This window comes from Archocentrus centrarchus, unplaced genomic scaffold (assembly GCF_007364275.1).
Source record: "Archocentrus centrarchus isolate MPI-CPG fArcCen1 unplaced genomic scaffold, fArcCen1 scaffold_24_ctg1_1, whole genome shotgun sequence".
Classification (NCBI taxonomy): domain Eukaryota; kingdom Metazoa; phylum Chordata; class Actinopteri; order Cichliformes; family Cichlidae; genus Archocentrus; species Archocentrus centrarchus.
Genome location: NW_022060255.1, coordinates 1081696 through 1093736, shown reverse-complemented (window position 1 = coordinate 1093736; position 12041 = coordinate 1081696). Strand labels below are relative to the sequence as shown.

General features: G+C 48.5%; 1 protein-coding gene across 1 annotated transcript in view; it reads right to left on the bottom strand.

Annotated features, from left to right (window-relative positions):
* Nucleotides 1-3406: 3406 nt before the first annotated feature.
* The window catches only part of LOC115775839 (uncharacterized), a 71932-nt gene continuing 63297 nt past the window's right edge, over nt 3407-12041 (bottom strand). Inside the window, exons 5-7 of the mRNA XM_030723363.1 lie at nt 4252-4569; nt 3577-3752; nt 3407-3460 (exon numbers count right to left, since the gene is read on the bottom strand). Coding sequence (XP_030579223.1) covers nt 3407-3460; nt 3577-3752; nt 4252-4569 — 548 coding nt within the window. The remainder of the gene's footprint in view (nt 3461-3576; nt 3753-4251; nt 4570-12041) is intronic.

Below are 12041 nucleotides of genomic sequence, written 5' to 3'. Positions count from 1 at the left end.
TACACACATGCTGTAACCAGGCCAAAACTGTACAGGCATGAATGAATGAACCCGGCTGACAGTCTCACTCACGCCATTACTGCTTCACTCGACTCACACCCCAGGCTGAGAGGAGAAGGGGGCGGGGCAGCGCTGTGTGTGTGTGACGATCGAGTGAAGCAGTGACAGCGAGACAGAGAATCCCCCGCCTGCCCCTTTCCTTCTGTTACAACCTGTCTGACCATTGCAGAAAGCTACATGCAATACACAGCAAGCAGAGGGCGCCCATTACCCCACAAGTGGAGTAGTGCAGCAGGTGCTGCTGCAATGCGTTGGGGGGGCGGGGGGCGGTCATGCTGCCCTAGATGAAATGCCGCCCTGGGCGGCTGCCCATGTCGCCCATATCAGAAACCGCCACTGGAAATAGGTTTGCTAGAGCCAGTGATACTCAGAGGGCGTCACGTAGCTTTGTCAGGTGATTTGGTGCAGCCAGTTACATGATTGGCCGAATGAGGTGTCAATAAAAATGGGAGGGTCTTGCCTGCCATATAAAAGCGACTACAAACGGCCCGTAAAATATCGGTATCGGACATAAAAAAGTGGTATCGTGCCATCCCTAGTTTGTAGTGATGTATGAGTGTTCCTCTGTCATGGAACGTACTCAATAATGAGGGCAAGAACTGCCCAACACCTAGCAGAGCCCCCCCATGCCAAAGAGGCCAAAAGCCATGCCAAGATATCAGGCCACAAACCCCAGGACCCACAGGCACCCGCATCCCAGGGGCAGCAGTGACAGGATTAATTTCTCATTTCTCAGTGATGTTCAGTGTGTCGGTCAGTATAAAAACATGAATTCACTTTACTTTATTTACTTCATGAATATTATTATTTTTAGTTTGAAACAAGTTTTCTAAAATATTTCTGTTTCCTTGTTTTTATGACGGACAAAGGTGCTAAACACTCACATTCCCATGATGCATCAGGAGCTGTTTAATTTGGATCAACAGCTGTTACACTCACCTCTGACATTGAGAGTCACTGATTTCTGTAGCAGCATGAGTCCATCCTTGTTGCAGACGGTGCAGGTGTAGACTCCACTGTCAGTAAGTTGGAGGTCTTTCAGGGTCAGACTGAGGTCTCCAGTATTTATTTGCTCTTTCTTCATCTCTGAGCGTCCTTGTATGTGAGACTGGTTTTGTCCTCTCTGATACTCGTGGACTTTCTTGTCTTTGTGTTTCCACTCCACTGTCACATCCTCAGGGTTTCTGACTTCAGCTTTAAATGGCAGCACGACAGACTGCACCCCGTTAACCGTTTCCACCACCTGCGCATTAGGAACTGAGAGGAGGACATGAAGCAGGCAGACAGACAACAGAGGTCAGTGACGGTGGTCCTCCATCATCTACACTGTAAATAAAAATCTATAATTTAACAGAATTGTTCCTGGTTTCTTTACAAACATGAAATATTTTGGTGTCACTCAGTTCAATGCCCTAGAACGAGTTCGTTGAAATGCAAGGTGTGTAAAAGTGGCTTAGCACTTTCAAAATTTCAAGCCAAGATGGCCAACTTCCTGTTTGTTGTGTGGCATCACCATTCTAATATTTTTTGTTCGTCTTCACAAGATCTCTGTGTGTATTAAATTTTGTCATTCTATTACTAACCTGATGTTCACTGTCCCATTGGGGGAAAAAATATAGGGTTTGTCAGAAGGAAGGCCGCTAACAATTCCAAATAGGCATCTTTACAGTGACCCCATATATAGGTTTTCAGAAAGCATTCCACCTGACCAACACTGTTATTTTGTTTGCAGGCTACCACATACAATAGGCTGCTTGCCGATGCCTTCGGGAGGCTCAATTACTCATCCGTAGGTGTTGAACCAAGTGACACTAAAATTGATCAGGATCACATAGACAAGTGGGGCATCAAAAGGTGTCCAAGGTTTTATAGAATATTAAACAGTGTTGCCCTAGCAATGCACCAAATGTGGCCTTTTTTCTGTTTCACTTTAAATTTTTTTCTTTTTTGCACAATTTTTGTCCATTTTGCCTCAAAATGTTATCATCCGGTGTGATAACATTTTGAGGCCGTTTCACACCGGATGCGTTGCGTAAAAACGACACGAAATTCCGAATCTTTCGGATGTGAACCTGTCGTGTAACCTATATACACACCGGAAGCGTTGCGTTTTTGCGACTAAATCCTCCCTATATAACGCACAGTGGAAAAAAAAATGCAGTCGACATCAAGTGATGATGTAATGGTCCTGATGTTTCTAAACAATAGAAGGAAGAAACAGAGTTTATGGGTTCATCCAACTCATAAGAAAGCAGCAGCAGGGAGAGTTTCATGGTTTGATCACGGAGCTGAAGCTGCATCACGGATGCTTTCACTCAAATTTCTGGATGTCAGTGGGACAGTTTGAGCTCTTGTTGGCAGAGTTGGGATCACATGTGAGGAGGCAGAGGATAATATCAGAGAGCCGACTGACCCGGAGCAGCGTGTAGCTGTGTGTCTGAGGTAAAATATTATGATTTTATTGTTCCCACATCACTGTATATTCAGTACATTGGTGCGCGTTTTGAGCTATGACCTCGCATGCTGCTAAATGCAGCGCTCTGATTGGTCAGTCCTGTTTGTTCGCTTGCGAAAGTCAGAAAAATCGAACTTGATCCGAAAAAATAAATGCCGCAAATTCGTCCTGTGAAATGACACAGTCGGTGTGAACGGCTGCATTAAGAACAGGCGAGTCCGAAAAATATTTTTAATGCACGAAACATTCGCACGGAATTTACGCGTCCGGTGTGAAAAGGCCTTTAGTCCATGCCAGATTTTGCACACTGTTTCCATGGTGATGACAAAAATATCCCATTTTATTCCTATGGGTGGTCATTACATCCATTACAGTATTTTATATGTGGCAGCTATTTAAAGGGCTAAAACTGGAATCTTCTGGAAAAGGTGGGATAAATTTGGTACCATCACAGGGGAGGTGGCCGGCAAAGGCCTATATTCGCCTCTTGTGGCTATATTTTTTAAAGGAATTTGTTCATTATATAACATGTTATGTGATTATGAACAATGCTGGGAAAATATAGTATAAATATTTCTTTACGAGTATATAACATCTGCATGTATTAAGAAACTGGTAAAAGTTATACCTATGCTTATTTCACAGATACTGTCCTATATTGCGAAAACTGATAAATTACAGAAAATAAAGAAAAGAGGAATGTATATGCCAGGGATCCTCAAATCCAGGCCTCAAGGGCCGGTGTCCTGCAGGTTTTATGGTTTTATGGTTGTTCTCACCACCTATGGTAAGAATGTTTGTCCGGACCCCTCATAAAGTTCCTCTCTCAGAAGTTGTTTGACTTGGATCTTATTGATGCAGGATTGTAATGAGGACAAACAGCTGTTCCACTCACCTCTGACACTGAGAGTCACTGATTTCTGTAGCACCATGAGTCCATCCTTGCTGCAGACGGTGCAGGTGTAGACTCCACTGTCAGTAAGTTGGAGGTGTTTCAGGGTCAGACTGAAGTCTTTAATTTTCAGTGGGTCTGTCTTTATCTCTGTGCGGCCTCCATAAACCTGATCCTGTGAGAGAGGCTGTTTCTGGCTGCTGTCATACAAGAGGAACATCTTGTCTTCACGGTGAGTGAGTCTCCACTGCACTTTGACCTCTGGAGGAAGCTCATCTGTGATTTTAAACGGTATCAGGACAGACTTCTGGCCCTGTGTCACCTCCACCACCCCTGTCTGGTAGTCTGTGAGGAGAACAAAGCAGAACATGAGCTGTAGAAACTGAAACAATGAGAGATGTCAGTGAGGGTGATTATTTTACTGCTTTTAATACAAATAATGCTCTAAGGTGACTCAGTGCATCAGCAAGTCCCTAAATTTGCTTTTTCATCCTCCTTAGTATTATCAATATAGAATAGAATAGAATAGAAATTGCTTTATTTGTCCCACAAAATGGGGACAAAGAAAGGAATTTCTATTTTATCATATATCCAATTCTGTATCTATTCTATTCTAATCTATTCTAAATATCCAATATCATCTTATCATAGGCTGCTCTGTCATTGACGGGCTCACTTTGGATCCATCTGTGTTGTCTATTATATGATGTCTTTATGATTGTTCTCACCACCTATGGTAAGAATGTTTGTCCGGACCCCTCATAAAGTTCCTCTCTCAGAAGTTGTTTGACTTGGATCTTATTGATGCAGGATTGTAATGAGGACAAACAGCTGTTCCACTCACCTCTGACACTGAGAGTCACTGATTTCTGTAGCACCATGAGTCCATCCTTGTTGCAGACGGTGCAGGTGTAGACTCCACTGTCAGTAAGTTGGAGGTGTTTCAGGGTCAGACTGAGGTCTCCAGTTCTCAGCGGGTTTGTGTTCATCTCTGAGCGTCCTTGTATGTGAGACTGGTTTTGTCCTCTCTGATACTCGTGGACTTTCTTGTCTTTGTGTTTCCACTCCACTGTCACATCCTCAGGGTTTCTGACTTCAGCTTTAAATGGCAGCACGACAGACTGCACCCCTTTAGCTGTTTCCACCATCTGCACCTCAGGAACTGAGAGGAGGACATGAAGCAGACAGACAGACAGACAAATGTCAGTGAGGGAGATCCTCCATCATCTATAGAGAACAACGCACTCCAAATCAACGCCAGCAAGATGAAGGAGATGATCATAGACTTCAGGAGGAAGCCACCCCCTACAGCACCGGTGAACATCCAGGGAAAGCATATTGAGACAGTGGTCTCCTACAAGTACCTGGGTGTTCATCTCAATAACAAGTTGGACTGGACTACAAACACAGACGTCCTGTATAAGAAGGGCCAGAGTCGACTCCACCTGCTGAGGAGACTGAGGTCCTTTGGTGTCTGCAGGACTCTGTTAAAGACCTTTTATGACACAGTGGTAGCATCTGCCCTTTTCTACGCAGTGGCCTGCTGGGGGGGTGGATGCACCGAAAGGGACAGGAGCAGGATCGACAAACTGGTGCGGAGGTCTAGCTCTGTGTTGGGATGTCCTCTGGAGTCTGTGATGGTGATGGGTGAGAGGAGGATGTTAGCAAAGCTGACATCCATCATGAACAACCCCCATCACCCTCTTCATGAGACCGTGGGTGAGCTGAGCAGCTCCTTCAGTCAGAGACTGAAACATCCTCGCTGCAGGAAGGAGCGCTTTCGCAGGTCATTCATCCCAACAGCAGTTAGACTGTATAACACATCATAATGTCTTGAGTCACTTGGACACTTTACCTCCTCTGCCATCACTTTATCCTTACAGTCCAGATACATTTTATTTATTACACTCACCCATATAATGCATACCATGTATGCTGTGTACCTTACCGGCTACAAATGTATATAATATTTTGATATCTTTATATAGTGTTTGACGTGTGTGTATATGTGTGTATATGTACATGTGTGTATTGACTATATATTTTCTGTATATAGTGCTTATGTATATGTGTATAGTGTTTTTCTATTTTATTTTATTCTATTCTATTTTTAGTTTTCTGTACTGAGCTGCTGTAATGCGCAAATTTCCCCGTCGTGGGATCATTAAAGTTTTATCTTATCTTATCTTATCTTATCTTATCTTATCTTTTCTTATCTAAAAGGCGTATAGCAGAGGACAGATTGAACCTTCATGCTGTGTTATTTTCATGTTAAATATTTTTGTATTCCAGTTCAAAAATAACCAATTTCAGATCCATCCATCCATGCATCTATTCTCTTCCACTTATCCGGGGCCGGGTCACGGGGGCAGCAGCCTAAGCAGAGAAGCCACGCCAGCCACCTCCACCAGCTCATCTGGAGAGATCCCAAGGCATTCCCTGGCCAGCCTAGAGATATAATCTCTCCAGCGTGTCCTGGGTCTACCACGGGGCCTCCTGAGCAGAACACCTCACCCAGGAGGCGGCCAGGAGGCATCCTAATCAGATGCCCGAGCCACCTCAACTGGCTCCTCTCGATGTATAGGAGCAGCGGCTCTATTCTGAGCCCCTTCCGGATGGCCACACTCCTCACCTTACCTCTAAGGGAGACGCCAACCACCCTTCAAAAGAAACTCATTTCTGCCGCTTGTATTCACGATCTTATTCTTTCGGTCACGACCCAAAGCTCATGACCATAGGTAAGGGTAGCAAAGTGACCGGTAAATCAACTGTTTCACTTTTAAACTAAGCTCCCTCTTCGCCTCAACAGATTGGTGCAGCGTCTGCATCACTGGAGAAGCAGCCCCGATCCATCTGTCGATCTCCCGCTCCCATCACTCATGAACAAGACCCTGAAATACTTGAACTCCTCAACTTGGGGCAGGAGCTCGTCCTGGAGAGGGCACTCCACCCTTTTCCGGCTGAGGACCACTGCCTCAGGCTTAGAGGTGCTGATTTTCATGCCAGCTGCTTCACACTTGGCTGCGAACCGTTCCTCTGCGAGCTGGAGGCCACCACCTGATGAAGCCAACAGAACCACATCATCTGCAAAAAGCAGAGGCATGACTCTTAGGCCACCTGGTTATGCCTAGAAATTCTATCCATAAAAATTATGAACAGAATCAGTGACAAAGGGCCCTGACAGCCACAGGAAACCAGTACAACTTATTACCGGCTATACGGACCAAGCTCTAGCTGCGGTTGTACAGAGACTGAATGGCCTGCAACAACGGGCCAGACACCCCATACTCCTGCAGGACCTCCCACAGGATGCCCCGAGGGCAGCATACCTGGTGGGGCTGGGAGGGCGGCACGCCCCCGGCCGGGGGCTAGCGGGGGCCCGGATGGGAGAGAGGAGAGAATAATAAGATTTTTAGGTAGCCAGGCCTCTGTCACGTCTGAGGCGAGGTGGAGAAGGAGGGCCCTGTCTTGATTATATCGCAATATGCATGACTCAATGTGCACAGTATACAACCCACTATACATCACCCATCATTCATGTTTTACACGGGGGTTTTAAAGGTTGCCACAGTCAGGACTGAGTCATGGTTGCTCAAAACTTTACAAGACCGACTGACTTTAGTGATGTAGTAGGTGTAAAATATTGAGTAAGATGTTGTACTGCATGACTGGCTTTATTTTCACTCTAAAAGCCCTTTCACACCGGATGCGCTGCATAAAAACGACATGAAATTCCGAATCTTTCGGATGTAAACTATATACACACCGGACGTGCTGCGTTTTTGCGAATAAATCAGAGCACTGCATTTAGCAACATGTGAGTTCATAGCTCAAAACGTGCACTGATGTACTGAATATACAGAGATGTGGGAACAGTAAACTCGTACTATTTTACCTCAGACACACAGCTACACGCTGTTCTGAGTCAGTCGGCTCTCTGAAATTATTCTCTGCCTCCTCACATGTGATCCCAACTCTGTCAACAACAACTGCCCACTGATGATATGAAATGTGCGCGAAAGCATCTGTGATGAAGCTTCAACTCCGGGATCAAACCATGAAACCTGCAAACCCTGCTGCTGCTTTCTAATGTGTTGGATGAACCCAGAATCTCTGTTTCTTTCTTCTGTTGTTTAGAAAAAGTCACAACCTCATTACATCATCGTTTGATGTCGGCTTCATTTCTTTCACAGTGCATTTTATGAGGGCGATTTAGTTGCAAAAACGCAGCGCGTCCAGTGTGTATGTAGGTTACACGCAGGGGCGGGGTGGCCATCGGGAGGTTCGGGACGTTTCCCGAACAGCCGGTCGTTTCCAGGCCGAACTGGCCAGTGATCAGAATTTCTTTCTTTTTTTTTTTTTTTTTTTACCCCCAGCAGCGCTCGCGTTGCCGCTCTCGTGGCCACAGGTGCAAACAGTGATGGTCAGTCGGAGCTGGCTCTTCACTGAGAGCCGTTTTTCATCAGGAGGGGCTACAAACACAACAGCCCAGAGGTGAAGGGCGAGACACCCATACCTGTCAAGTCTCCCCTTTTGGCCGGTAAACTCCCATATTTTACCCCTCTGTCCCGCCGTCTTACGGTATTATTATTTTCCCGTAAATTTCAAATATTTTAATATAATAATTTTTTTGAAAAAGTGTTCCTGTGCCACTCCAAACTGAATTCTGTCACTAGCCTCGCGAGAACTGCCACCTGCAGTAGCCTGGGTGGCAGTTCTTGCGAGGTTAGTGCTGACAGCCGGAGCAAACCCGGGAAAACAACTGGACCTCGGTTGGGCTCAGTGCTGCCAACTTAGCGAGGTTTTTTTCCCCATAAAGCGTCTAGCGACAGTGAAATCCTCCACTGTCGCCGTGTATTCTGTACATAAAGCTGTCTTCCTGCTTCCCTTCGTACACTTTGGCATCGCCCAAACCTCACTTCACTTCCACCATCAAACCCCCAAACCTCACTTCATTACCGAGTCTGCCCGCCCGTTTCCTCCGCTCCCATCCCCGGGCCTCACTTCGGCCTTTTTCAAACTTTGAGACAGGTGACAGCGAGTTTTCTTACACAAGTTAGCAACAGTGGCCCAGATAAAGGAGGAGGGTTGAACTTTTAAATTTTAAAATTGTTTAAATTCTAACATTAAACAATACGGGACAAAATTCAACTACGTAATGTGGGTCTAGGCAAAGCATTAAAGTTATTAAAGTTCATTTGTAGTTCTAAACATATTTAGGGTGTTTTTTCTTCACTTTTTGCCTCTCCAAAGATGTTTTTCCTCACTCCCTCCCTCAGCCTCGGCTGCAACTACATCCAAATGAACATCCATCCATCCATCCATTCTGTCCCGCTTTTATCCGGGGCCAGGTCGCGGGGGCAGAAGCCTAAGCAAAGAAGCCCAGGCTTTTCTCTCCCCAGCCACCTCCTCCAGCTCATCCGGAGGGACCCCAAGGCGTTCCCAGGCCAGCCGAGAGATATAATCCCTCCAGCGTGTCCTGGGTCTACCACGGGGCCTCCTCCCGGTGGGACATGCCCAGAACACCTCACCTAAGAGGCGGCCAGGAGGCATCCTAATCAGATGCCCGAGCCACCTATCCAAATGAACAATTATGCAAATTAGGCGATGACGTCACAGCGACTTCAGCTAAAATTTCCCATACTTGACAGGTATGGAGACACCAGATGAGAGTGGGGGGGGGGATCTTAAAAAAAGGCCTCTCCAAAGCAAGCTCCCGGGCTGAATTTCAATCCCAGCCCGCCCCTGGTTACACGACAGGTTCACATCCAAAAGATTCGGAATTTCATGTTGTTTTTGCGCAACGCATCCGGTGTGAAACGGCCTTAAAGGCCTTAAGTGGAGCATTTTTACGGACTAAGCTAACATGAGTGGCACTTCATAACATACACATTCCCGCTGTTCTGGGCATGTGTATGTTATAAAATGATGTTATGATGAGCTTTATTATTTGAAAGACATCAGCAACATCAGCAACTTAGTCACAAAACTATGTGATCAATGGCTTAAGAGACCCTTAGTGTCATATAGGAGAGCAATTGAACGTCAGTTGAACACATTGGTGTCTGAAAATTCCTGGCTTCTGGACTCTTTGCCTGCCATCATTAAGGACTTTGTTATAGAGATAACACATTTAGAGACTTTAACCCCTGCAAAGTCTGAAAGCTTGACCCCTGAGAGACCCTCAGCTCCTGCACCCGCTCTGTTCCCTCGGGTGGGGACGGCTAGGGATCAGTCCGTCCCTGCACCCGAATCGGCCTCTCAGGTGTGGGCAGTCCCGCCTCTCAGGATAACAGAGGGCCTTCGTAAGCAGCCCGGGTCATCTAAGGAGGTGACGTGTGCCCTGCAGAATGGCCCCAGCTCTCTCCCTGGTCTCAACCACAGTTTTCAGCGTCGCCTGCAGCACCGCCTCTTCAACAACTTTCTTCAGTGTCACCTGCAGCAGCGCCTCTTCAACAACATTCTTCAGCGTCGCCTGCAGCAGTGCCTTCTCAGCGCCTTCTCAGCGCCTTCTCAGCCACTGTCTCCGTCGCTGCCTGCAGCAGCGCCTCCTCAGCCACTGTCTCCGTCACCACCTGCAGCAGCGCCTCCTCAGCCACTGTCTCCATCGCCTGCAGCAGAACATCCGCCCCAGGTTCAGTCTCCAGAGCCTCTGCTGCCACAGCCTGCTGCAGCAGTCTCCAGACAACTACAGTCTGTAGCGCCATCTGCAGCGCCTCTTCAGCCACTGTCTCCGCCGCCTGCAGCAGCAGCAGCAGGCCCCAAGCCACGGCCAGGTATCACAGTGTCCACTACTGCTGCAGCTCTCCCCCAGTCTGTCTCTGTCAGCTGTAGCTCCAGCTTCCGTCCAGTCCCAGTCTCATTCGGCAGCTGTAGCTCCAGCCTCTGTTCCGTCTCAGTCGGCAGCTGTAGCTCCAGCCTCTGTTCCGTCTCAGTCATCAGCTGTAGCTCCAGCCTCCGTTCCGTCTCAGTCAGCAGCTGTAGCTCCAGCCTCCGATCTGTCCCCATCAGCGGTAGCCCCTGTAGCTCTCCCTGCCTCTCAGTCAGCCCCTGTAGCTCTCCCTTCACTCCAGTCACAGTCAGCTGTAGCTCTCCCTTCACTCCAGTCACAGTCAGCTGTAGCTCTCTCTTCACTCCAGTCGCATTCTCTGTCAGCTGTAGCTCCAGCCTCACTCCAGTCACCTCCAGTAGCTCTCCCTCGGTCCACAGTGTGTGTTTCAGTTAGCTCCTTAACCCCTTGGTTCCTCCAGTCAGTTCAGTTTCAGCCCCCTCAGTTTCAGTCCCAGTGCCCTCAACTCCTCCTCCCTCTGTAGTTTTGGTCTCCTCATCTTCAGTCTCTCCATCTTCAGTCTCAGTTCCTTCGGTTTTGGTCCCCTCGGTTCCAATTCCTGTCTTAGTCCCTTCGGTTTTGGTCCCGGTCCCCTCGGCTCCTGCTCCCTCTGTAATTTTGGTTCCCTTTGTTCCCCCAGGGTCAGCTTTCCTGCCACTTCAGTCAATGTTGTCAGTCTCCCCGCAGTCTGAGACAGGTCCAGCAGCTCCCAAGCAAACTCAGTCAGAGCCCATTGTGTCAGCACCACCAGTTTCCCCACAGTCACCTTCCGTCCCATCAGCTTCCCCACAGTCAGCTTCCCCTCAGTCAGCCTCGATCCAGCCAGCTTCCCCACAGTCAGCTTCCCCTCAGTCAGCCTCGGTCCCGTCAGCTTCCCCACAGTCAGCTCCCCCTCAGTCAGCCTCGGTCCAGCCAGCTTCCCCTCAGTCAGCTTCCCCGATTCCAGTTCCACCTCAGTCAGCAGCCTCCCAGTCAGTGCCCCAGTTAGCTGTAGCAGCCTCCCAGTCAGTGACCCCGTCTCCATCATCCTCACCACCACCGGATACACCCAAACTGCCCCCTAAGCGGTCCAGGGAGACAGCTGTTCAGCCTGTACCACAGCCTTCAGCAGTGCCTCAGCCTGCACTCCATCAGTCTTCATCACCATCATCAGACTCACCCGAACAATCCACAAAGCAGCCCCAGCCTGCGCTTCCTCAGTCCGAGCGTCCGGAGGGTCCCGCTCAGCCAGAGCCCGTGTTGGAGGGTCCTTTGGTGATCGCTCAGTCCGAGCCCCGTCCTGCACCCGAGGGTTCTCCGGTGATTGCTCAGTCTGAGCCCCGTCCTGCACCTGAGGGTTCTCCGGTGATTGCTCAGTCTGAGCCCCGTCCTCGACTCGCCCGGAGCCCAAGGGCTCTGTGGCGTCTACTCAGTCCAAGCCTCCTGTCTCGCCGCCAGCGGGAGCGCGGCAGGCCCCCTGTTCTGTCTCGTCACCGCCACCCCTAGGAGCGCGGCAGGCCTCCAGTCTTGTTTCTGTCTGCCTCCTGACGAACCTTATGTTCCCCGGCCTGTGAGTTCTGTCCCATGGCCTGGACGGGCCCGTGATTTTTTGAACTGTTTCCCCCTGCCGATTGCTGTTTTTGTTTTGTTTTTGGTCCTGGTCGGGGCATCTCCCTGGACTGTTTCGCCTCTGCTCTGCCTCGTTTTGATACCCTGTTTTGGACTCCTTGATCCAGCCTTGGGCTACCACCTTTTGTTCTCGCTCTGTATTTTTGTTTTGTTTTGGACTTTATCCCTTCCCTGGCAGGCCTCCTGTAATATTTTTG